Source organism: Heptranchias perlo, chromosome 4, assembly GCF_035084215.1.
Source record: "Heptranchias perlo isolate sHepPer1 chromosome 4, sHepPer1.hap1, whole genome shotgun sequence".
Classification (NCBI taxonomy): Eukaryota; Metazoa; Chordata; class Chondrichthyes; order Hexanchiformes; family Hexanchidae; genus Heptranchias; species Heptranchias perlo.
The window spans coordinates 40,144,996-40,172,533 of NC_090328.1; the positions used below are offsets into that span (position 1 = coordinate 40,144,996).

Sequence of the window (27,538 nt, forward strand, 5' to 3'; positions counted from 1 at the left end):
ACAGCTCCGTGTACTGGAAGACCAGCAGGTTTCGGGCAGACCAAAGGGCGTCTTTCACCAAGTTAATGGCCTTCCAGCAGCAGTTGATGTCTGTCTCAGTGTGCATCCCCGGGAACAGCCTGTAGAGCACAGAGTCCTGTGTTACGGAGCTGCTCGGGACGAACTTGGACAGATACCACTGCATCTCTCTCCAGACCTTCTTTGCAAAGGCACATTCCAGAAGGAGATGGGTGACGGTTTCGTCTGCACCGCAGCCTCCTCGGGGACAATGTGCGGTGGCGCGGAGAGTCCGGGAGTGGATGAAGGATCTGACAGGAAGGGCCCTTCTCACCACCAGCCAAGCTATGTCTTGGTGCTTGTTTGAAAGTTCTGGCGATGAGGCGTTCTGCCAAATGACATTGACAGTCTGCTCGGGGAACCAACTGACAGGATCCATCGTCTCCTTTTCCCGCAATGTCCGCACCTAGGACTCCAGCTCAACAACTCTGAGCAAAGTTCCTTGAGTTGCAGTGTTCCCATATTGTCATTTAGGTTGTTCTGACATGGGACCTGAACTGAATTTTTAACAGCTAGTGAGATTCTTTCAACCAGTTCCTGGAATATTATCATGATATCATTTAGAACGATCACTGTACTAGCTCCATGTTAGCATGTAAAGTCAGTAAATTTCATGGCTGGATAGTAGACCCCACCACCTCTTGTTTGACAAATGGCAGCACTCAAGTCCTAATCCAGGTTTTTTTAACCCAATATTGGTTCATTTATCTCAGGAGATCACTGTGCCAAAGTTTATCCACTTATGTTACTTTCTTACAAAGAAACACTTGGATAAGATGCACAGGGTATCTGCTTGATATGTGAATGGGGCAAAAGATCTAATTAGTTATTTGTTTCCTTTGTAAGCAAAGCATTAAGAAAACAGGTTAGTAATGTGGAACATATGACTTTTCTGTTGCTTGCTCATAAAGTAGGAATTACCAGAAGGGTAGAGCTCTGCTCGTTTGGTATATGGTAAATACCATATAGGCTGTCCTTATCCTTCTTTGATTAAAGTTCAGACTCCACATACTAAATTCCCTCCTGGCCAACCCTTCATCTTCAGACCTGACCAGAGTGTCTTACTATATTTTATGAAGTTCCTTCTTTCATGCGACATCTCAAAGCTGTGTCACGTATCAATGTATTGGGGCTTATTTTAATTTTATTACAATTGCCACGTTTCTCTTGGTCTTATAGGTTTTGCTGTTGTCTAATCCAGATGGAGAAATTAAGTTCTGTTTTAAAATTAGATCACTTGACTGATTTTTAAAGGAGAGATATTTCCCTATTTTTTGTTCCCCCCTCTTCCCCCCCCCCCCCCCCGCCCCATCCACGTGGCATTAAGGGAATTCTTACTTTATATTTGAACTTCAAAGAATGAGACCATACCTACAATAAGTAACTTAACATTGTATAATCTTTAATTTGTTGAACAATTTTAGAATGTGTTGGTTACTATGTCTGAAGCTATTTCTGATGTCTTTCTTTTTCAGCATGTCTTGAAAAAACTTCTAGCCATTACAGAACTGTTGCAGCAGAAACAAAACCAGTATTCTGCATCTAATAGGTAGCAGCCTTCCTGTTCAGAGAATTCTGCATGGATTAGCATGTCCCAAGGTTATCATTGGGCAACTCACAGCAATCTCACTTTCTCTTGTTACTTCTGAAATAACACCTATGTACAACATTCCCTCTATCGTGTGAACTATGCAACAGAAAAACCGCTGGTTGATGTTTTCACCAGTAACTTAGTAAGCTATTTGTGCAGGCCACCTCTTGCACTTTCTTCTCTGAACCAATCACTAGCCTCTGAGCCTTGATGTACCAGTCACCTTTCACAATGCTAGGTGGATTGACAACATAATGGACTTTTAAGTTGTTTAATATTTCAAGTTGCCAAAGTTCCCAGGATCTATCCAGAGCTGCAGTATGAAATGCCAGTCAACTGACAAGATGAAGAAACAAGTTGAATTACTTGTGTTTGTTATAACTGGAGTATGGGTTGTAAAGTGTTTTGTACTGTAATTTCTGACTGACTACTTTTATGGTTAAGATTGCTTACATCTTTAATCTCTGGTTATATTTACAGTTTGTTGGAAATGTCTTTAAATACCAAGAGGAGGGATTCCTCACTAAAGACTGGTTATTTTATACTCTAGAAAAGAATTCTGCTACAAACATTCATTGCGTGACAGAATGAACGTGCAGAGATATCACAGCATTTATTGTGCCACTAATTTTGACTGTTTAATTATACTGTATGATTGGCTAAGTCTTCCATCAAAGACAACAGAGTGAGAAAAGTTCTTTTAAAGTTACTTAATCAAAAGCTTTGTATGTATAATGTTTACAACTGTAAACAAATTCAATAGTTGAATAAATTTATTGATCATTGTATTGGAAATGCATGCACTTATTAAACCATTTTGTAAAGTAGCCTGTTACTTTGACTTTTTGTTTCTATAAATGAAAAGTAGTGTTGAAATCGACACCGGTTCAAACCATCTATTTTAACAACATTGGACTGCAGATACAGCGGTCGTAAAACTTATAAGGAAAATGGTAAATTATGATGAATTGTGTGATGTGAATATAGTTTCTACTAAATTTGTAAATACAATTATTCAGCTTTCAGATTTCATTCTCTGTGTAGACATGAAAGGTTTCCATTTCAAACTTTTGTTTCTGATGTAGCCAAACAAGTAAACCTGTTGGGTTTTGGGGTTTTTACAGTAGAGTAGTGGATTTCCTGTGGCATTGCACACAGTAAGTTGGAAAATATGGTTTCTCTTACCTGTCTTTTGTCTTTGTATTGCTGTTTCTCTCCCTCTCTCTTTTGTGTGTCTTTCCTCTTCTGCATTTCATAGAATCATAGAAAGTTATGGCACAGAAGAAGGCCATTCGGCCCATCGAGTCCATGTCACCTTAACTCTCCATTTCTCTCCCTAACCTTTTTGCTTCTCTCTATGGCCTCTTCTATTTCTCTTTTTCCTTTTGATTGGGTGGGTGATGTGGCAGGGAAAGGAGCTGCAAATTGCTACAGGTTGCATTGTCCAGTGATGGGCGGAGAAGATGTGGCCTGTTGCCTTCAGTGGTTTCCTTCCCACTTCCTTCTCCATCACTCATACTTCCCCCACCCTACCATCATCTTACATCCCTTACCTCTTCACCTTCCTGCTGCCCTACCTATCCATTTATCCTCCCCTCTCCCTCACTCCATTGTCACTCACCTTAACTCTCCATCCACTCATCCCCAAAGACAGGTGGCAAAGGACCAGAGGTTCCCTCGCCCTCGACCTGTTCCCATCCTCTTCTAGCTGTTTGCTTTCAAAATTCAACTTTTTTTTTAACAAAAATAACTCAAATTAGGGTGCGGAATGTCTTCTTTCCTCTCTGCCTTTTTCTTCCTGTCTTTTTCCTTTTTCTCCCTCTCTCTCATGATTTTCTAACAGTCATCAAAACTCACCTGATTGTTGCATTTGAACAAAATGCATATACACAACAAAAGTTATAACCAGTATGTAATAAGTAGTCTGAAATATTTCTCTCAACTCACACAAACACTTTTTTAAAAAAAGGTCAATATAAACTTCATCTGATTGAAGCTTTTGAATTTTGCCCTCTAGATTTTTTTCAAATGATCTTGAAAAACAACTGAGCAGGAATTGCTAGAATCTGAAAATAAATATCCCGGTAGTGCTTGATGCATCTGGGAAATTGAGCACGCTGCATATGCTCAGAATGCACAATCTGCATTCAGCTGACAGTCAGAGCACAGAGCAAAAATGTCAAGTCCAAGCCCACATTTTTGGAAGAGGCTGAGGCCTTTGAGTATTTGTTTTAAATTTTTATTTTGTTTAAAATCTTATTTCAGACATTAGAAATTTTAGTTACTAAGGGAAAAATGGCATGCAATTTTTTTTCAGAAAGCATTGTAATTTATGGTGGAAAGATAATACAGCATCACCTAGTGACCTGACAGCTAATCATTACAGGTCGGTGTCCTTTGACATGAATTCCCATTAGAGTGCGACCTGGTGGAGTATTATGTACTTACAGGTAAGTAACATCTAAGTGACATTTTAACGATAGAATTCCCGTAGGAAATGTTCACAAGTTGTATTTGTGTAATCCCGTTGATGTTGGAAAAATGTCTGAAAGCTCTTTAGAGGCATGAGGAAAAATGGACACCAAGACAGAGGAGAGATTCGGAGGAGTGACAAAAAAAGGACTATTTAATAGTTTTTCCTTTTACTTAATTTTTTAAGAGATGAATTAAACTCCCTGTACAGCAACGTACACAGCATCCAAATAATCCATAGCAAGAAACCAAATGTAGTAGGAATAACTGAAACATGGCTTCATAAAGAACAGAACTGGCAACTAAATATGGCAGGACATAACATAATAAGAAAGGATAGGGAAGGAAGAAAGGGGTGGAGTAGCTGTATTAAGTAGAGATAACAATGGCAGTAGAAAAAAAGGGGCATAACTAATAGAAAGATAGAAACAGAATCCATATAGATTGAAATAAAAGATAATGGATCGATCACTCTAATAGAAGTATACAACAGACTACTTAATAGTGGAAAGGAGGTGGAGGAAGAAATATGTAAGCAAATGTGAAATGAGTAAAGGACATAGAATAATAATCATGGGAGAGATTTAACTATCCCCAAATAAACTGGCAAGAAGAGATAGGTAAAGGAGTACAAGGAATGGAGTTTTTACAATGTGTGCAGGACTCCTTTCTTAACCAATATGTAAAAAGCCCAACAAGACAGGAAGCACTGCTGGATCTATTAATGGGAAATGAACCAGAACAGATAAGAGAAGTCAGTGTAGGGGAATATCTAGGCAATAGCGATCACAACATACTATGGTTTAAGATATAGATTGAGAAGGACATAAGTAAGACAAAAGACCAAAGTAATAAATTGGGGAAAAAAAGCTGATTTTTCAGGGAATGAGGATGGAACTAGGGAAAATAAACTGGGAAAAATACTGACAAAGAAATAGAACAGCAGTGGGAAACATTTAAAACAGTGATCAACAGAGTCCAGGAGAAATATATACCACTAACGAGCAAGAACGAAGCAGCCAGTAATGATACACCATGGATGAATGAAGAAATAAGGGCAAAATTGAAACTAAAGAAAAACACAAAGTACATAGCCAACAAAGGAGAGGATGACAAAAGGGAATCCGAAAAGGTTAGGAAATAAGTTTTTTTTAAAAAAGCAATTGGGAAAGCAAAGAGAAACTACGAAATTAAATTATCAAGGAATATGAAAAGAAATAGTAAAGAGTGCTAACTGAGCACGGAGTGCAGCGGAACACAGAGTGAACACTTCAGAGTTTGGTAAGTGTGGGAGGTCGGTGAAGTGGGGGAAGGAGGTGCTGCTTTGCCTTGCTTTTCCTAACTTTTTCCACAGAGCGGCGGCGGACCTGAGCAACAGAAGACTGAGAGTGGGGATAGAAGCAGCAGCAGACCTGCAACAAGAGACAACTACTGTGCGACGTCGCAGGTGAGGCAGGAGAGTCCGAGAGGTGAGGACGGTATAAAAGGAGAGATCGAGAGCGGGAGGAGAGTCTGAGAGGTGAACGCAGGGTAAATCTAAAGCAAGTCATGGCAGCAGAGCTCGCACCCGTGATATGCTCCTCCTGCACTATGTGGGAAGTCATGGACACTACCAGTGTCCCTGATGACCATGTGTGCAGGAAGTGTGTCCAGCTGCAGCTACTGGTAAAATGCATTTCGGAGCTGGAGCAACGGGTGGATTCACTGTGGAGCATCCACGATGCTGAGACTATCGTGGATAGCACGTTCAGTGAGTTGGTCAGACCGCAGGTAAAGATTACGCAGGCAGAAAGGAAATGGGTGACCGCCAGGCAGAGTAAAAAGACCAGGCAGGTAGAGCAGGAGTCCCCTGGGGCCATCTCCCTCTCGAACAGATATTCTGCTTTGGATACTGTTGGGGGAGATGGCTTATCAGGGGAAAGCAGCAAGAGCCAAGTTCGTGGCACCACGGGTGGCTCTGCTACACAGGAGGGGAGGAAGAAGAGTGGCAGGGCTATAGTGATAGGGGATTCAATTGTAAACGTGACTCCAAGATGGTATGTTGCCTCCCTGGTGCTAGGGTCAAGGATGTCTTGGAGCGGCTGCAGGGCATTCTGGAGGGGGAGGGTAAACAGCCAGTTGTCGTGGTCCATATCTGTACCAATGACATAGGTTAAAAAAAAAGGATGAAGTCCTGCAAGGTGAATTCAAGGAGTTAGGAGATAAATTAAAAAGCAGGACCTCAAAGGTAGTGATCTCAGGTTTACTACCAGTGCCACGTGCTAGTGAGTATAGGAACAGGAGAATAGACAGGATGAATGCATGGCTGCAGGGATGGTGTAGGAAGGAGGTATTTAGATTCCTGGGACATTGGGACCGGTTCTGGGGAAGGTGGGACCTGTACAAGCGGGACGGGTTACACCCAAGCAGGACTGGGACCAATGTCCTCGCGGGGATGTTTGCTAGTGCTGTTGGGGAAGGTTTAAACTAGAGTGGCAGGGGGATGGGAACCTTAGCGGGGAGTCAGAAGGGGGTAAAGTTGAGAGCAGCAAGAGAGGGGAAGACCCAGGGGAAATTTACAATACAAATAGTACAAACAGTTGTTCAAGGACAAGTGAAAGGGAAAAGCGTAGAGCAGCGGAAAGAAAGTTTACTTTAGTCACTACAGATAAAGTGAAAACTAGAAGGCGTGAGGCGATTATCCCAGCATCAAAGCTGAAGGTCAGACTAGGGTGTGTGGCCCAACTAAGGGTTCTATATACAAATGCAAGGAGTATAAGGAATAAATTAAATGAACTACAGGTTCAAATTCAAATTGGAGGGTATGACATGATAGCTATCACTGAGACATGGCTGCAGGATTGGGAACTAAATATACCGGGTTATAAGGTCTACAGGAGAGATAGGGAAAATGAAAGAGGGGGAGGAGTAGCCTTAGTGATTAGAGATGAAATCAATTCAATGATGAAGGAGGATATAACGAGAGGTAAGCACCCAACAGAGACCTTATGGGTTGAATTGAGAAATAGGAAAGGATCTAAGACTATAGTGGGAGTTGTGTATAGGACCCCTGGCTGCAGCTCTGAAGTGCTAGATTGTATAAATGCAGAGATTAGACAAGCGTGTAACAAAGGCATAGTGGTCTTAATGGGGGACTTTAACCTTCACATAGATTGGGGAAAGCAGACTAGCAACTGTCAGAAAGGTAGTGAATTTCTTGAGTGTGTCCGGGATAGTTTTCTACAGCAGTATGTCCAAGAGGCAACAAGGGGGCAAGCCATACTAGATTTAGTAATGAGTAATGAACCAGATTTAGTTAACAGCTTAACTGCGTGAACATCTATCCAATAGCGATCATAACATGATCGAGTTCAATGTAGTGTTTGAAAGATTCTAGACTTGGGTAAGGCCGACTTCAATGAGATGAGACAGAGACTGTCCACAGTAAACTGGGCAAATCTGTTAATGGGTAAAACGACTGATGATCAGTGGGAAATGTTTAAAGAAACATTTAACGTGATACAGAATCGGTTTATATCCCTGAGGGGCAAGAACTCTACTTGCCAAAAAAAAACAGCCATGGACAACTAAAGAGGTAAGGGACAGTATAAGACGTAAGGAAAGGGCATACAAAAAGGCAAAAAATAGCACAGATCCTGGCGAATGGGAAAGATACAAAGATCAACAAAGGGTCACAAAACAGATAGTAAGAGCTACAAAAAGAGAGTATGAAAAGAAACTTGCAAGGGATATCAAAACCAATACAAAGAATTTTTATAGTTATATTAGGAAAAAAAGAGGGTGGTCAGGAGCAGTGTTGGCCCATTAAAAACTGAAAGTGGGGATATTGTCATTGACAATGGGGAAATGGCGGACATGTTGAATAATTACTTTGCGTCAGTATTTACAGTAGAAAAAGAGGATAGCATGCCGAAAATCCCAAGAAAACTTATATTGAATCGGGGACAGGGACTCGATAAAATTAACATAAGTAAAGCAACAGTAATAAAGAAAATAATAGCACTAAAGAGTGACAAATCTCCAGGACCAGATGGTTTCCATCCCAGGGATTTAAAGGAAGTAGGTGAGCAGATTGCAGATGCCCTAACCATAATCTTTCAAAGTTCTCTAGATTCAGGAACTGTCCCTCTAGATTGGAAAATTGCACATGTCACTCCGCTTTTTAAGAAAGGAGAGAGAAGGAAACCAGGGAATTATAGACCAGTTAGTCTAACATCTGTTGTGGGGAAATTGCTGGAGTATATAATTAAGGATAGGGTGACTGAACACCTCGACAATTTTCAGTTAATCAGGGAAAGCCAGCATGGATTTGTGAAAGGTAGGTCGTGCCTGACAAACCTGATTGAATTTTTTGAAGAGGTGACTAAATGTCACAAGGGAATGTCAATGGATGTTATTTATATGGACTTCCAGAAGGCATTTGATAAGGTCCCACATAAGAGACTGTTAGCTAAGATAGAAGCCCATGGAATCAAGGGAAAAGTACGGACTTGATTAGGAAATTGGCTGAGCGAAAGGCGACAGAGAGTAGGGATAATGTGTAAGTAGTCACATTGGCAGGATGTGACTAGTGGAGTCCCGCAGGGATCTGTCTTGGGGCCTCAATTATTCACTATTTATTAACGACTTAGATGAAGGCATAGAAAGTCTCATATCTAAGTTTGCCGATGACACAAAGATTGGTGGCATTGTAGGCAGTGTAGATGAAAACATAAAATTACAAAGGGATATTGATAGATTAGGTGAATGGGCAAAATTGTGGCAAATGGAATTCAATGTAGACATGTGAGGTCATCCACTTTGGATCAAAAAAGGATGCAACAGGGTACTTTCTAAATGGTAAAAAGTTTATAAACAGTGGATGTCCAAAGGGACTTAGGGGTTCAGGTACATAGATCATTGAAGTGTCATGAACAGGTGCAGAAAATAATCAAGAAGGCTAATGGAATGCTGGCCTTTATATCCAGAGGACTAGAGTACAAGGGGGCAGAAGTTATGCTGCAGCTATACAAAACCCTGGTTAGACCGCACCTAGAGTACTGTGAGCAGTTCTGGGCACCGCACCTTCGGAAGGACATATTGGCCTTGGAGGGAGTGCAGCGTAGGTTTACTAGAATGATACCCGGACTTCAAGGGTTAAGTTACGAGGAGAGATTACACAAATTGGGGTTGTATTCTCTAGAGTTTAGAAGGTTAGGGTGATTGATCAAAGTTTATAAGATATTAAGGGGAACGGATAGGGTGGATAGAGAGAAACTATTTCTGCTGGTTGGGGATTCTAGGAGTAGGGGGCACAGTCTAAAAATTAGAGCCAGACCTTTCAGGAGCGAGATTAGAAAACATTTCTACACACAAAGGGTGGTAGAAGTTTGGAACTCTCTTCCGCAAACGGCAATTGATACTAGCTCAATTGCTAAATTTAAATGTGAGATACATAGCTTTTTGGCAACCAAAGGTATTAAGGGATATTGGCCAAAGGCAGGTATATGGAGCTGGATCACAGATCAGCCATGATCTTATCAAATCGCGGAGCAGGCACGAGTGACTGAATGGCCTACTCCTGTTCCTATGTTCCTAAGTATTCTACAGACACACAAGAAAAACAGGATAGGGCTAAGGTCACTCAGGGATACATGCGATAAACTTACAGGTAATGACAGCGAAATGGCAGAAATACTAAATAATTACTTTGCCTCAGTATTTACCAGGGAGACTAACATGGTGGGCATGATATTAGAAGAGATTTAAAAAAAGATATAAAGACATTTAAGATAGAAAGGGGGGAGATAATTGATAAACTATTCAAACTTAAAGCGGATAAACCCCCTGATCTGGATGGATTGCATCTGTGCATATTAAAAGAAGATAGGGAAGAGATAGCAGAGGTATATTACGTATAAATAAAAATTCATTAGAAAAGGGAATAGTGCCAGAGGAATGGCAGACAGCTAATGTGATTCCTATATTTAAAAAGGGAGATAGAACCAGTCCAGGGAACTATAGACCGATTAGCCTAACGTCAGTGGTAGGAAAGATAATGGAATCCATACTCAAAGATGTAATAGAAAAACAACTAGAAATTGAAAATAGAATAAGGAATAGTCAGCACAGATTTCAAAAGGGAAGGTGGTGCTTGACCAATCTTATTGAATTCTTTGAAGAAGTAATAGAAAGAGAACAGTGGTGTTCCCCAGGGGTCAGTGTTGGGACTACTGCTTTTCTTGATATATATTAATGACTTGGACTTGGGTGTATAGGGCACAATTTCAAAATTTGTAGATGACACAAAACTTGGAAGGGTAGTAAACAGTGAGGAGGATAGTGATAGACATCAAGAGGATATAGACAGGCTGGTGGCACTGGCGGACACATGGCAGATGAAATTTAATGCAGAAAAATGCAAAGTGATACATTTCGGTAGGAAGAACGAGGAGGGGCAATATAAACTAGAGGGCACAACTCTAAAAGGGGTAGAGGAACAGAGGTCTGGGGGTATATGTGCACAAAGCATTGAAGGTGGCAGGGCAGGTTGAGAAAGCGGTTAAAAAAGCATACGGGATCCTGGGCTTTATAAATAGAGGCGTGGAGTACAAAAGTATGGAAGTCATGATGAACCTTTATAATACACTGGTTCGACCACAACTGGAGTATTGTATCCAGCTCTGGGCACCGCACTTCAGGAAAGATGTGAAGGCCTTAGAGAGGGTGCAGAAGAGATTTACTGGAATTATTCCAAGGATGAGGGACTTTAGTTACGTGAATAGACTGGAATAGCTGGTGTTGTTCTCCTTGGAATAGAGACGGTAGCGAGAAGATTTGATAGAGATACTCAAAATCATGAATGGTCTAGACAGAGTAGATAGAGAGAAACTGTTCCCATTGGCAGAAGGGTCAAGAACCAGAGGACATAGATTTAAGGTGATTGGCAAAAGAACCAAAGGTGAACCAAATGTAATATTTCCAAGTATGCTGACGACACAAAACTAGGTGGGATCGTGAGTTGTGAGGAGGATGCAAAGAGGCTTCAAGGCGATTTAGACAAGTTGAGTGAGTGGGCAAATACATTGCAGATGCAGTATAACGTAGATAAATGTGAAGTTATCCACTTCGGAAGGAAAAACAGAAAGGCAGAGTATTATTTAAATGGTGATAGATTGGAAAATGTTGATGTACAAAGGGACCTGGGCGTCCTTGTAAACCAGTCACTGAATGGTATGTTGGCCTTCATTGCAAGAGGATTTGAGTACAGGAGCAAGGAACTCTTACTGCTGTTATACAGGGACTTGGTGAGACCACACCTGGAGTTTTGGTCTCCTTGCCCTGCCACCTTCAATGCTTTGTGCACATATACCCCCAGACCTCTGTTCCTCTACCCCTTTTAGAGTTGTGCGCTCTAGTTTATATTGCCCCTCCTCGTTCTTCCTACCGAAATGTATCACTTTGCATTTTTCTGCGTTAAATTTTATCTGCCATGTGTCCGCCCGTGCCACCAGCTTGTCTATATCCTCTTGATGTCTATCACTGTCCTCCTCACTGTTTACTACCCTTCCAAGGATATACTTGCCGTAGAGGGTGTGCGACGAAGGTTCACCAGACTGATTCCTGGGATGGCAGGACTGTCATATGAGGAGAGATTGGGTCGACTCGGTCTGTATTCACTCAAGTTTAGAAGAATGAGAGGGGATCTCATTGAAACATCAAATTCTGACAGGGCTAGACAGACTGGATGTAGGATGTTTCCCCTGGCTTGGGGGGTCTAGAACGAGGGGTTACAGTCTCAGGATATGGGGTAGGACATTTAGGACTGAGATGAGGAGAAATTTCTTCACTCGGAGGGTGGTGAACCTGTGGAATTCTCTACCACAGAAGGCTGTGGAGGCCAAGTCACTGAATATATTTAAGAAGGAGCTAGATAGATTTTTAGACACAAAAGGCATCAAGGACTATGGGGAAGAGAGTGGGAATATGGTATTGAGATAGAGGATCAGCCATGATAATATTGAATGGCCTACTCCTGCTCCTATTTTCTATCTTTCTATGTGACATGAGGAAAAACTTTTTTACACAGCGAGTGGTTAGGATCTGGAATGCACTGCCCGAGGAGGTTGTGGAGGCAGATTCAATCCTGGCCTTCAAAAGGGAACTGGTTAAGTACTTGAAAGGAAAAATAATTGCAGGGCGGGGGAGTGGGACTAGCTGGATTGTTCTTGCAAAGAGCCAGCGTGGACTCGATGGGCCAAATTGCCTCCTTCTGTGCTGTAACCTTGCTGATTCTATGACCAGGAGTAGTTGAGTTGACTAACATAGATGCATTTAAGGGGAAGCTAGATAAACATGAGGGAGAAAGGTATAGAAAGATATGCTGCTAGGGTTAGATGAAAGAGGGAGGGAGGAGGCTTGTGTGGAGCATAAACACTGACATGGACCTGTTGGGCTGAATGGCCTGTTCGTGTGCTGTACATTCTATGTGAAAAAAAAAGCGGTGAATTTGATGAAAGGTCTTAAGCAAAAGAGGAAGGTGGTGAGATTTTGGATGGGAAATTAGATTGTAGACTTGTCAACAAACAACTCCACTCCTGATAGAAGGAAGATCATTGAAGCAGCTGAAGGCATTGGGCTGAGAAACTCCTAAATCAAAGTCCTAGGCCATCAATCTTGACCAAGTGTGGTGGGGCTAGAGAGCTTTGCTCTGACCATTGGTTGTGGAATTGCTTAGTTCTGTCTCCCCATGTTGATTTATTTGCCACCTGATGCAGGCACGGTCTGGCAACTATTTCCTTAAGGACTCGGCCAGTTCAGTTCAGCAGTGGTACTACTTGAGCCATTCTTGGTGGTGGACATTGAAGTCTCCCACCCAGAGTACATCATGTGCCTTGCATCCCTCAGTACTTCCTCTAGGTGGTGTTCATTATGGAATACAGAGGTGACACAGTAGTTGGCAATCAGCAGGAAGTTTCTTTGTTTGACCTGAAGCCTTGAGACTTCATGGAGTCTACAGCAGTGTTGCCCAATAGAAATGGCTGACTAGCCACATGCACTAATTTTAGTAGAAAATTACCTTACGATACATGTAAATGTACTCAATGTAACATCTAACGTCTACCACCATTTTGTGAAACTTTACAGTCTTTCTCATTCACCAAAGTTTGGAATTCTGGCATGTATGTATTGGACAAGCACATCTTAGTGCAGCTTCTAGGTTTTTGTCCAGCAGTTGCAAACGGTCTTTGACTTCACCAGAGTGATTGCTGAGAATTGACTTTTGGGCAACACTGGTCTAGAGTTAATGTTGAGGGGGTCTCAAGGCTTATACTACTGCACCCCCCATCTCTGCTGGGGCTATCCTGCAGGTGGAAAGGACATACCCAGGGAGGGTGATAGAGCAGCCTGGGATGTTGGCTGATAGGAATTACTCTCTGTACATCTGTGTAAAGCTGTTGCTTGACTGGTTGTGGGACAACTGTCCCAAGTTGGACACCAGTCCCCAAATGTTGTGAGGAGGACTTTGCAGGTTGACTGGGCTGGGATTGCTTGAGTCTTGTCCTGATCTAATTCCTGGGTTACTCTCAATAGATCCATCTGATATTTCTTGTATGCTTCTGTAGCCCTGGTTTACAATTGAGTAGCTTGTTGGGCCACTTTGGAGGGAATTAAGAGTTCACCATATTGTGGGACAGAGGTCATGTGTAGATCAAATCGGCTACTAATGGCAAGTCCCTTTCCCTGAAGAACATTACTGACAAACAAAAAAAATAACAGTTTCATTAAAGTGGGGCTCCAGTAATTTCGGAGGGAGGATAGGTATCAGACCTTATGTCTATATTTATATTGGAAACTGCCTATGTAAAATTGATCAATAATTACACTCTTCCCCCTGTGGAGGCATGCAGTGCTACCACTGATAGGATGGTGTAATTACAGCAGGACGAGTATACATTGACAGTTTCTATTATAAATGTGAACATAGGGAAAAGTTTAGGTGCGTGTGGTGTAAGATTTTTAATATATTAGTGGGTCTCCTATGCCTTTGCCCAAGAAAAGTCAAGACAAAATGAATTCTTCTGAGTGCATTGGTGATACTATAGGTAGAGATAGGGGGATTGGCAGCTTCTAACACTATTATATATAACTCTGGCCCATTTATGATGTTGTGTATACTGCTCGCTGCAGTAGGATACCAGTCCCCATGGGTACTCACTATTCCTGGATTTCAGATTGGTAATTTTAAATTTTGGTGTTAAGTTTTTAAGACCACAGAGCTCTAGCAGATTAGAATTATAAAATCTTACAGCACAGGGTGTTTAGCCCATTGAGCCTGTGCCAGCTCTTTGTAAGAGCTGTCCAATTTAGATCCTCCCCCCATACCCTGCAAATTAGTCCTCAAGTACATGTCCAATTGAAAGATTAAAGCCTAACACTTGCTGTAGCGATGTACGGAATGGAGTTGTACTAGGCTGGAACAACACTGCTATCCTTCCTGCTGTCAACTTCCACTTTAGAGCCAATCCCGTAGGTGCACAGATATGCTACTCGCTGGCTGCCTGCTTCGCTTTTGGGTCATAACACCACATTGGGGAGCAAAGTACAAAGCTGGGACTGAACAGGTGGCATTTGAAAACAAAACTTAAGAGGACAGAGAATCCTAAAACTAAATACCTTTCAAAACAATATTTTAAAATAAAATCTTTAAGAGGATTCACAGCAGGCCATAGTAAAGGGGTTGAGGATAGCCTGCAGCCCACCAAAAATTAAGGTACTTTTAATCTAGAAAAATAAGCATTTTAAATTAGAAACAAAAAAATCTGTACGTGTTTTCCAATACAATAGTCGCTAGCTACATGTGGATAATTGGGAATCCAGAGGTGTCTAATTGCATTTCTAATTAGTAAATAAAAAATAAGTAATTGACACTGTCGCTGGGCATGCGATCTCAACAATTAGGATGTCAGCCTTGGCTCAATGGTACCACTCTGTCTCAGAGTCAGAAGGTTGTAGGTTCAAGTCCCACTCCAGAGCAATAGAGGGAGTGCTGCACTTTTGGAATCCATTTAAAGAAACTAAGAAACCTCATTTGAAATTAGTTGTACTGATTTGTTAATTAAAACTGCAAATTTTAATTGACCACAGCAACAATACCAAAACCTTCTGCATAAATACAGCTCTCGGATGACACGTTAAACCGAGGCCCCATCTTCCCCCTCAGGTGGCTGTAAAGGGTTCCGTGGCACTATTAGAAGAGCAGGGGAATTCTTCTCGGTGTCCTGGCCAATATTTATCCCTCAACTATCATCACTACAAACGATCTGGTCACTGCTAGTTGTGGGACCTTACTATGCCCAAATTAGCTGCTGAGTTTCCTACAACAGTATTCAAAAGTATTTCATTGGCTGTAAAGTGCTTTGGGAGTTCCAGCGCCTGTGAAAGGTGCTATATAAATGCAAGTTCTTTTACTCATATTTGCAGTGTATGCATACGTACTTTAACCTTTTTGTGCATTTGTTGTTGAAATGGTAAGACAAAAAGCAATGTGTGCAAGTGTTTTTTGATCGTTGAGTGCTTTACTTTCTTGGTTACTGTATGGTGGTGATGTTTGTTAAATATACAAATATGAAATACCTGTTGTAATTTCATAGAATCATAGAAGTTACAACATGTCCATGTCGCCCAGTTTATACCACTAAGCTAGTCCCAATTGCCTGCATTTGGCCCATATCCCTCTATACCCATCTTACCCATGTAACTGTCCAAATGCTTTTTAAAAGACAAAATTGTACCCGCCTCTACTACTGCCTCTGGCAGCTCGTTCCAGACAGTCACCACCCTTTGAGTGAAAAAATTGCCCCTCTGGACCCTTTTGTATCTCTCCCCTCTCACCTTAAATCTATGTCCCCTCATTATAGACTCCCCTACCTTTGGGAAAAGATTTTGACTATCTACCTTATCTATGCCCCTCATTATTTTATAGACTTCTATAAGATCACCCCTTAACCTCCTACTCTCCAGGGAAAAAAGTCCCAGTCTATCTAACCTCTCCCTATAAGTCAAACCATCAAGTCCCGGTAGCATCCTAGTAAATCTTTTCTGCACTCTTTCTAGTTTAATATCCTTTCTATAATAGGGTGACCAGAACTGTACACAGTATTTCTACTTGAAAATACTGGTTTAAAACTAAGGTTAAAAGATAATTTACCCAAGGATAAAAATCTGGGAAAAAATGATGGCAGCTGTTGCCATTAGCAGCTCAAAGCTGCTGCAGTCACTCACAAATTGAGTGTGACAAACTTACATATGCAATTTCCATTATAAATGTGGACAAAGGAATTTATACAGGAAAAGTTAACAAACAGTATGACAAAATGTGACAATAGGAAGTCAAGTGATGCAGACAGAAAATATACAGGCATAGGATTTTTAATATATTATGGATATATACACACATATTGAATTCAGAATCAGGCAGAGAAAATAATAATTTAAAGCCAGGCCCCATCAATCTAGTTTACTGACAAACTGATGCTAGCTCAGTTTTTACTAAGTTAATACATCTGTATTAGGATTTAGTGCACTATCCAAAAAGCCAAAAATGAGTATGCAATACCTCTTACAAGCACAATAGACAATCATATCAGCAAGATACATAAAACTTCTAGCTATCTAAATCACTAATATTTTCATAACAATCTTTGGCAAAAGGTGGCACCTATACCCAGTTTATTTTCCATTTATAGACCTGGTTTTATTACCAAATACGGCCTACAGGACATCACTGAAAATATATTCCTACTCCCCTCCTCCACCCCTTACCAGCAATATCTGATTTTCACTGCCAGTAAAGTACTCAGCTCCCTGTACATTTTTCAAAACTACATAATTTGTTCTTTAATGCCAGACTCTTATTTCACTATCTTATATTTCACTTTCTATTTACACAAATTTCACAGTTGAAAGTTAAAGTAGATACACAGTAGCTGCCCATATCCTAACTCACACCAAATCTAATTTGGTAGATGGCCAAGGATGCCTCTTGTGTATCCCCAATTTCCTTCGCCCCACCATTAGCAGCCAAACCTTCAGCTGTCTAAGCCCTAAGCTATGGAATTCCCTTCCTAAATCTCTCCATACCTCGCTCCTCCTTTAAGACACTCCTTAAAACCTACCTCTTTCCTGTCCTAATATCACTGCTGTGAAGCACCTTAGGGGATGTTTTACTATGTTAAAAACGCTACACAACTTGCATTTATAATGTAAAGCTTTGGTAAAGTAAAAACTGACAATAATAATGGAGGACACATTCAAATTGCAAATCTCATTAATAAAACATGACTAGGGATTGCAATATGGATTGGAGCTTTGAGGTTTTAAAGGCCATGAACTGCCCAAGCCTTCTTTTGTTTATCAAGACTTTAGAACTTCAGTCACATTAGACTAATACACTCCAAAACTTTTATCTTTTACCATGTAATTTACTGCTCTAGTAACCTTTTACCTGAAGGCTACACTTGATCTCAACTCTACATGTGCAATGCTACAGGAGGTCGACAAGAACATGAAAGGTAGTGGGCTTAATTTTTTCTATAATCATAGAAATGGGCCTGTGACATAAAAATACACTTAAATCTTAGCAAAATCAAAATGGTAAATATAATCTGCAGTTTTACGATGTTGAGTACCATGATATACTCTAAATGTTTGCAACAGCCATCACTTATTCAGTATTGTGATCAAGGTCATGAAATTAACAGCATAGGTCAGTTCCACATAACCTTAGTTTTAAAACTGTTATTTTCAGTATCATCTAAAATGCAGGTACATTTATGGGATACAATTTATAGCAAAGTAAACAATTCTGTAAAAAGAAACATTTTTACATATCTTATGAGCCAGGAATAAAACCAAAACTTTTATTCTTATCCCTTGCCTTGAAACAAAGATGACAAATGAAATTCTGAAAGATGTTACAAATTTTATTTCAAATACTGGGACTGAAAATAAGACACTTAAAATATGCTTCCACATAACAAATTACATACAGACACTGGCAATGCAATCAGTTCAAACTTGCTTTGAAGTACTTTCAATATTTTGGTTTTGGTAAAAATGAATAGACCATCAAATGTCCTTTACAGAGAAAAAAAATTTTGCATCTGAAGTAGTTTCTGTGGTCTGCAGCCTTAATTGGCCTTTCAAATCACAAGGCTTCTGGCTCTTCTATTCAAAGGCACATCCTGTTTAACTCTAGAACTCATCTCGGAATGTCATGTCTCAGACTATACCCCGATTCAGAGAACCACAGCAACTGCTCCTCCATGAAGAGTTTCAAAATGCAAGTCAAGCAGCATTTACATTGTATCAACTAGATCATCATCACTCCATTCCTCCTACAAATAATACACAAAAGAATGTTACAATACCTACTTAGGATACCAGAATATAAACAGAGAATATTAATGTAGGTAAAAGAAACAGATGAGAGTTAGGAGCCGTGACCAAAAGTTTAGTCAAAAATGGATAGAGAAGTGGGGAAGCAGAGGAATTTGGGGAGGGAGATGCATAAAAGAGAACTGAAAAGTGCAGGATCTAAGGCTGAAGGCAGTTGCAGAGATATGGTGGGGCAGCCATGGGGGAATTTGAAGATGAAGATTTAAATTCAATCTGTTCAGGGACAGAAAGTTATTGTAGGAGGACAGGGGTGATCAGCAAATGTGACAGCATGCAGATGGCTGAGTTTCAGACAAGTTGAAGATTATGGGAGGCCCGCAAGGAGAACATTAGAGAAATTGAGATCTGGTGGGGAAAAAAAGCATAGAGAAGGATTTCAGCAACAGTGAGCCTTAGGTAGGAGCAGTATTTGGGACCATGTAACAGTTCAGTAAAAAGAATTCCTCAATAGGTAAAGGGACTAGTGCTTTTCCAGCCCAACAAGGAGATAAACTGATCAATGCTCTTCCAAATGGATTTAGTATGTCAACACAGGTGGTAGGAAAGCAAAACCTTCAAAACTGGTGAACCCACCAGAACCAAAACAGTACTTGTTTTACAGGGGCAATGAACAATATCAGTGCATTCCTGGCATGGATGACAGGTTTATTAGAACCTTAACATGCACTCATCCTCTGCTCCCACGTCACTACTTGGCTGCCTGATGTTCACCCAATGGCTTAGCATGCCAATGGTCTAAGAACCTAATAACACTGACCAAATTTGCCCAATTAGCACCAGCATTAGCTATTATGGAGCCCTATTATGAACAGATTAACTATTTCCTTCGACCAGTGACAATGGGTGCTTCAACCAGGAGAAACGACAGTCCACTTGAAGTGATGCACCGCTGCCAATGAGTGATTGACTAGATCTGTACTAGGCCAGCTCAGCAGAGGAATCTCCTCAGTAGGTGCTTCGTCCAAAGTACAGGAAGGGCCTTAGTGGGAGACAGGGTCAGTCAAAATTGACAATTGTGACAATGGAGGACTAGTGGAGACATCAGTAAACCCGATCTCTAGCGCAGTATTGGCAGATATCAAGACGTCCATTATGATTTGTGCTGACTGCTGTTGCACTAGCCATAGTTAATACTAATGCATTAAATTGACTTGTCAACAAAGTGCAATCAACATTCTTCGACAAAGCACAATCTTCCTGCAATTAGAAGTTGCATCAATACCAGTGCTGGTGACTTTTCCCTCAGTTAGCTGTGGAGACCCATGGCTGAAGCTTAAGGACATTTCTCAGAATCTACTCTCCCACCATTGCGGTGTCTTCTATTCACCTTTTAAGTCAGTCAACAAGCAATGCAGTATGACTGGTGGTTTTGACGATCTGAAGGAATAGCCTGGCCTGAGTTGACCGGCAGCTGATGCTGTCTGACCTAAATAATGCTATCCATATACAAAAATCAGGAAGCAAGCTGTTGACATCTCTCATATTCTTGCATAGTCCTCTTCAGTGTCACAATGTCCCAGGTTGAAGTAAAATGCTGTGCAAACCAGTGTTATAGAAGGATCTCACTCACCTCTTCCACTTTTGCTTTTTTTGAAATTGCTCCATCTTCCTCATATCCTTTCCTCTTCTTTCTGTTTTCAACAGAAACAGAGTTGATAACTGAACACACACATTCACAATTCACTGGCTCAGAATACTGTAATGTGTGGGTGGAGAACAAATATAAAAGAGAAAAACCCAGGGCCAATATAGGAAAAAATAATCTGGAAAATTCCTCTCCATCCACCCCAGTGCCATCAAAACCAGTCCAGATCACATGGACCATGTGTTCGTTATCAGTTAATCCACTTACCTGCCACATGATGTGATCTTTGCGCCAGTCAGGAACCAGTCCAGCTCCCTCCTTGAGGCATGCAGAGAGTCAACGTATTCCAGAGGCTCACTACTCACGGTGATAAGAACCGCCACCTAACATCCAGTCTCTTACATAGTTTAAACTCACGTCTCCCGGTCCTCCCCAATCTGTTAAACTGGAATAATATTTCAATAGGCACGATATCCAGCCATTTAATCATTTTATAGACCTCTATCAGGTCGCCTCTAAGTCTATGCTGCTCCAAAATAAATGGAGCAAGGTCCTTAAGCCTTTCTAAGCAGCTTTTTTAAAAATTTGTTCATGGGATGTGGGCATCGCCGGCGAGGCCCGTATTTATTGCCCATCCTTAACTGCCCGAGAAGGTGGTGGTGAGCTGCCTTCTTGAACCACTGCAGTCCGTGTGGTGAAGGTTCTCCCACAGTGCTGTTAGGGAGTTCCAGGATTTTGACCCAGTGACGATGAAGGAACGGCGATATATTTCCAAGTCGGGATGGTGTGTGACTTGGAGGGGAACATGCGGGTGGTGTTGTTCCCATGTGCCTGCAGCCCTTGTCCTTTTAGGTGGTAGAGGTTGCGGGTTTGGGAGGTGCTGTCGAAGAAGCCTTGGCGAGTTGCTGCAGTGCATCCTGTGGATGGTACACACTGCAGCCACAGTGCGCCAGTGGTGAAGGGAGTGAACGTTTAGGGTGGTGGAAGGGGTGCCAATCAAGCAGGCTGCTTTGTCCTGGATGGTGTCGAGCTTCTTGAGTGTTGTTGGAGCTGCACTCATCCAGGCAAGTGGAGAGTATTCCATCACACTCCTGACTTATGCCTTGTAGATGGTGGAAAGGGTTTGGGGAGTCAGGAGGTGAGTCACTCACTGCAGAATACCCAGACTCTGACCTGCTCTTGTAGCCACAGTATTTATGTGGCTGGTCCAGTTAAGTTTCTGGTCAATGGTGACCCCCAGGATATTGATGGTGGGGGATTCGACGATGGTAATGCCGTTGAAAGTCATAGGGAGGTGGTTAGACTCTCTCTTGTTGGAGATGGTCATTGCCTGGCACTTGTCTGGTGCAAATGTTACTCACCACTTATCAGCCCAAGCCTGGATGTTGTCCAGGTCATGCTGCATGCGGGCACAGACTGCTTCATTATCTGAGGGGTTGCGAATGCAACTGAACACTGTGCAATCATCAGCGAACATCCCCATTTCTGACCTTATGATGGGGCAGTAACTGGCCAGATTGGATTTGTCCTGCTTTTTGTGGACAGGACATACCTAGGCAATTTTCCACATTGTTGGGTAGATGCCAGTGTTGTAGCTGTACTGGATCAGTTTGGCTAGCAGCGGGGCTAGTTCTGGAGCACAAGTCTTCAGCACTACAGCCGGGATACTGTCAGGGCCCATAGCATTTGTTGTATCCAGTGAACTCAGTCGTTTCTTGATATCTCGTGGAGTAAATCGAATTGGCTGAAGACTGGCTTCTGTGATGGTGGGGATATCGGGAGGAGGCCGAGATGGATCATCCACTCGGCACTTCTGGCTGATGATGGTTGCAAATGCTTCAGCCTTGTCTTTTGCACTCACGTGCTGGACTCCGCCATCATTGAGGATGGGGATGTTTCCAGAGCCTCCTCCTCCCGTTACTTGTTTAATTATCCACCACCATTCACGACTGGATGTGGCAGGACTGCAGAGCTTTGATCTGATCCGTTGGTTGTGGAATCGCTTAGCTCTGTCTATAGCATGTTGCTTCCGCTGTTTAGCATGCATGTAGTCCTGAGTTGTAGCTTCACCAGGTTGGCACCTCATTTTTAGGTACGTCTGGTGCTGTTCCTGACATGCTCTTCTACACTCCTCATTGAACCAGGGTTGATCCTCTGGTTTGTTGGTAATGGTAGAGTGAAGAATATGCCGGGTCATGAGGTTACAGATTTTGCTGGAATACAATTCTGCTGCTGATGATGGCTCACAGCGCCTCATGGATGCCCAGTTTTGAGCTGCAAGATCTATTCTGAATCTATCCCATTTAGCACTGTGCAAATGCCACACAACCCATTGGATGGTGTCCTCAGTGCAAAGACAGGACTTCATCTCCACGAGGACTCTGCGGTGGTCACTCCTACCAATACTGTCATGGACAGATGCATCTGCGACAGGTAGATTGGTGAGGACGAGGTCAAGTAGGTTTTTCCCTCGTGTTGGTTCACTCACCACCTACTGCAGGCCCAGTCTGGCAGTTATGTCCTTCAGGACTCAGCCAGCTCAGTCAGTAGTGGTGCTACTAAGCCACTCTTGGTGATGGACATTGAAGTCCCCCACCCAGAGTACATTCTGTGCCCTTGCTACCCTCAGTGCTTCCTCCAAGTGGTGTTCAACATGGAGGAGGACTGATTCATCAGCTGAGGGAGGACGGTAGATAGTAATCAGCAGGAGGTTTCCTTGCCCATGTTTGACCTGATGCCATGAGATTTCATGGGTTCCGGAGTCAATGTTGAGGACTCCCAGGGCCACTCCCACCTGACTGTATATCACTGTACCGCCACCTCTTGTGGGTCTGTCCTGCCGGTGGGACAGGACATACCCAGGGATGATGATGGAAGAGTCTGGGACGTTGGCTGAAAGGTATGATTCTGTGAGTGTGCCTATGTCAGGCTGTTGCTTGACTAGTCTGTGGGACAGCTCTCCCAATTTCGGCACAAGTCCCCAGATGTTAGTGAGGAGGACTTTGCAGGGTCGACTGGGCTTGGTTTGCCTTTGTCGTGTCCGGTGCCTAGTGGTCCGTCCGGTTTTATTCTTATGACGACTTTTTTTAGCGAGATTTTACAACTGAGTGGCTTGCTAGGCCATTTCAGAGGGCAATTAAGAATCAACCACATTGCTGTGGGTCTGGACTCACATATAGGCCAGACCGGGTAAGGACGGCAGGTTTCCTTCCCTAATGGACATTAGTGAACACAGATGGGTTTTTACAACAATCCGGTAGTTTCATGGCCACCATTACTGATGCCAGTATTTTTAATTCCAGATTTTATTTCATTAGTTGAATTTAAATTCCCCAGCTGTCGTGGCGGGATTTGAACTGTGGATTACTAATCCAGTAACATAACCACTATGCTACTGTACCGTACCCGCTGAGGTTCTTTAAGCTGGCAGTCATTCTCAAAGCTCTCCTCTGGACCATTTCCAAGGCCACTATATCACCTACGCTGTGGGGGAACCAAAACTGGGCAACATATTCCAGGTAAGGTCTGACCAGTGACCTGTACAGCGACAAAATGGTGTCCTTTGTTTTATACTAAATGGTTCCATTAATACAACCCAATACCCTTTAAGCTTTAGCTACAGCTTCTCTGCATTGGTCATGAACCTTTAGTGATCTGTGCAAAATAACACCTAGATCTCTTTCTCTTTCAACCTCTTTCAGTATTGTTCCCTGCAAATGATGTGTGTATTCTGTGTTGGTCCTGCTAACATGCATGACACTATATTTATCCAAGTTAAATGCCATTTGCCATTGTGTGGATCACTTCCCTAGCACATCTAAATCTTTTTGCATTTGACTGCACTCCTCTACTTTCTTAACCCTTGCAGAGATTTATGTGTCATCTGCAAATTTATTTAGTAACACCATGGTCCAAGTCATTAATAAAGACAGTAAACAGTAGCAGGCTTAGGACCAATCCCTGGGGGACACCACTAGTAATGAGCCTCCAGGCTGAACCACATCCGTTAGCTACAACATTTTGGCTGTGGGATTGGAGCCAATTCCTAATCCAGCGTATCAAATTCCTACTGATACCACAATATTCTATCTTGTGACGTAACCTAGTGTGAGATACCTTAAAGCAATGGAGATCTGGAATAAAGTACGATTCAAACAAGTTATTTAGCATGGAACACCTTAACCTTAAATTTGCTGGGATAGCAGAGGGCAACTTGAGCTTATCCTCAAGTGAATGCGATAAGCATCTTTCCTTCTATTAAATGTTATCTTATCTATCACACCTTAAATGATAATCTTAACAACTTCAATTTACATAGAATCTTTGATGTAAAGAATTTTCCACAGTTAGGCATAAGGAAAATAGATGCAAGTCTGGAAGTGACAAAGGTACATAAGGATTTCAGCTGCAGATGGTCTGAGGTAGGTGCAGAGATGGGTGATATTGTGGATCTGGAAGTAAACGGTATTTGTGATGGAGAAGATATGGAGTTTGAAGCTTAGATGGTCCACCAACACGAGAAGTAGCAATATAACTCAGGTATCAGGTCCTGATCTGATTCCTGAACATACTAGTCAGGAAGGGAAAGACCACTTGCAGGAGGCCATTTAGCACCGTTTTGAGCTCACACCAGGTGCAGTATAATACCAGCTTAGTACAAAGCCACATTTTAAAAGAGTCTTTGGGGTTTTTTTCCTGCACGCTAAGGGGAATTAAGTGATATGGGGATAGGGCGAGAAAGTAGAGTTCGGGGAGAAGATCAGCCATGATCTTATTGAGCGGCTGAACAGGCTCGAGGGGCCTGTTCTATATGGCCTACTCCTGTTCCTATTTCTTATGTTGGACTCCTGGGGCACTTTTTGAAAAAAAAGTTAAATATGTTTAATTTTAGGAGAGCCCAGATGGAAATGTCCAATTTCTGCTGTTATTTAACTAGCTGTCTGTGCAAAGCTCCATTCCCCATTCACATGCAGTGAGCTTTTGTGGCTGACCTCAATGTGACACACAAGTCGGGACCATAAACTTCAGATCTACCGACTACTAATTGCACTCCACCGGTACCAGAGATTGCTTGTACAGTATAACTACAACTTTAGTTTCTTACTTGTATTTCTGGATCTAGCTCTGACCTATGCAACCTTAAAATCAGTTCTATTATTAAGAAAAGTACATTTTGGAAGCAGTTTCTAGTCAATCAAATCTGAAGAGTGTTATTTTATCTGGTGACATCATTGGGACAACCACATTAATTAGGCTGTACAGTGGATAACATCAGTCATACAGGTAGTTTAGTACGACAAACAAGTTCTCAACTTTGGCACCTTAGCGGTTAATACATTAAACAATATTCCTTTAGTTAATTCAGCCCATATTCCATCTTCACAACTTTGCTCAATTTTTGTTTTTAACATCCAGTTTGAATATTACAATGCTAGAAAACAACAGAGAACTTCTTTGCCCTTTTGCCATTTGGGACTTAACACTATAACTAAAATTTAGCTGGCTTTATGAAACAATTGCAACCACACTCATTTGACTTTGGTTAGCTTTTTTTTTGTCAATTGTCAACAATACTTACAAACTTGTGCTGAAACCAAGGTCCAAGCTGTGAAAATGTTCCAGTTTCTGTTTCAGAAGATTAACTTCCTCAGGTTTGGGAGGGTCATACTTCTTCACCAGGGTCTTTATACCTGTTCAGTAATAATCATCATACTAAATACTGAGATTAAAAGTCTCTCTCAAGCTCCTAAAGAAAATACTAAAATACAAAGCAAACTACAGGACTAAATTTTAAAGAAATGTAATTGTTAAACTATCAGATAAAAATAAGAGGACAGATAAAGAAAATGTCTTGCATGTGGTTTACAGGGAAGTCATTGAATCATAGGATCTTACAGCACAGAAGGAGGCCATTCGGCCAGTCGTGCCTGTGCCGGCTCTTTGAAAAAGCTGTCCAATTTAGTCCCAGACCACAGCCTTTTCCCCATAACCCAGTCCTCTTCAAGTATATGTCTAATTGCCTTTTGAAGCTTCCTATGGAATTTTCCTCCTCCATCCTTCCAGGTAGTACATCCCAGATCTTAACAAACCTCTGTGTGAAAATAATTCTTCTCATATCCCCTCTAGTTCTTTTACCAATTATTTTAAATCTATAACCTTTGGTTACCGACCCACTTACTAAAGGAAATAGTTTCTCCCTACTCTATGAAAACGCCTCATAATTTTGAATACTTCTATTACGTCTCCCATTAAGCTTCTCTGCTCTAAGGAGAACAATCCCAGCTTCTCCAATCTCTCCCCATGACTGAAGTCCCTCATCCCTGGTATCATCCTGGTAAACCTCCTCTGTACCCTCTCCAAGGCCTTGACATCCTTCCTAAAGTGTGGTGCCCAGGATTGTACACAATACTCCAGCTGAGGCCTAACCAGTGATCTGTAAAGGTTTAGCATGACTTCCTTATTTTTGTATTCAGTGCCCCTATTTACAAAGCCAGTTATCCCATACGCTTTCTTAACAGCCTTATCAACTTGCCCTACTACCTTCAAAGATTTGTGAATATGCACCTCCAGGTCCCTCTGCTCTTGCACCCCCCCCCTCAAAATAGTACCATTTAGATTATACTGCCTTCTCCATGTTGTTTCTCCCAAAGTGCATCATTTCACACTTATCTGCATTAAATTGCATCTGCCATGTAACTGCCCATTTCACCAGTCTACGCCCTCCTGAAGTCTGCTACTATCCTGCTCACTATTTACTATGTTGCCAAGTTTTGTACCCATCAGCAAACGTTGAAATTGTACTCCCCATAACAAAGTCCAGGTCATTTATATAGAACAAGAAAAGCAATGGTCCTAGTACCGACACCCTGGGGGGACCTCACTGCATACTTCTTCCCTCAGCTATCGAGGATACATCACATCTGGACAGGGTGACTTGTTTTTTATTCGTTCATGGGATGTGGGCGTCACTGGCGAGGCTGGCATTTATTGCCCATCCCTAGTTGCCCTTGAGAAGGAGGTGGTGAGCTGCCTTCTTGAACCGCTGCAGTCCGTGTGGTGAAGGTTCTCCCACAGTGCTGTTAGGAAGGGAGTTCCAGGATTTTGACCCAACGACGATGAAGGAACGGCGATATATTTCCAAGTCGGGATGATGTGTGACTTGGAGGGGAACGTGCAGGTGGTGTTGTTCCCATGTGCCTTCTGCTCTTGTCCTTCTAGACGGTAGAGGTTGCGGGTTTGGGAGGTGCTGTCGAAGAAGTCTTGGCGAGTTGCTGCAGTGCATCCTGTGGATGGTGCACACTGCAGCCACAGTGCGCCGGTGGTGAAAGGAGTGAATGTTTAGAGTGGTGGATGGGGTGCCAATCAAGCGGGCTGCTTTGTCCTGGATGGTGTCG

General features: G+C 42.1%; 2 protein-coding genes across 3 annotated transcripts in view; one reads left to right on the plus strand and one right to left on the minus strand.

The window, feature by feature from the left end:
• LOC137320874 (ras GTPase-activating protein 1-like) overlaps window positions 1-2,475 on the plus strand; it is a 175,399-nt gene extending 172,924 nt beyond the window's left edge. The window contains exon 25 of the mRNA XM_067982806.1: window positions 1,533-2,475. Coding sequence (XP_067838907.1) covers window positions 1,533-1,610 — 78 coding nt within the window. The 3' untranslated portion in view covers window positions 1,611-2,475. The remainder of the gene's footprint in view (window positions 1-1,532) is intronic.
• A 14,040-nt stretch (window positions 2,476-16,515) lies between these two features.
• Window positions 16,516-27,538, minus strand: part of ccnh (cyclin H) — a 41,062-nt gene continuing 30,039 nt past the window's right edge. For both annotated transcript variants that reach the window (XM_067982808.1, XM_067982809.1), the window contains exons 8-10: window positions 25,723-25,834; window positions 20,130-20,190; window positions 16,516-18,498 (exon numbers count right to left, since the gene is read on the minus strand). In XM_067982808.1, the coding sequence (XP_067838909.1) occupies window positions 18,460-18,498; window positions 20,130-20,190; window positions 25,723-25,834 (212 nt within the window). In that variant the 3' untranslated portion in view covers window positions 16,516-18,459. The remainder of the gene's footprint in view (window positions 18,499-20,129; window positions 20,191-25,722; window positions 25,835-27,538) is intronic.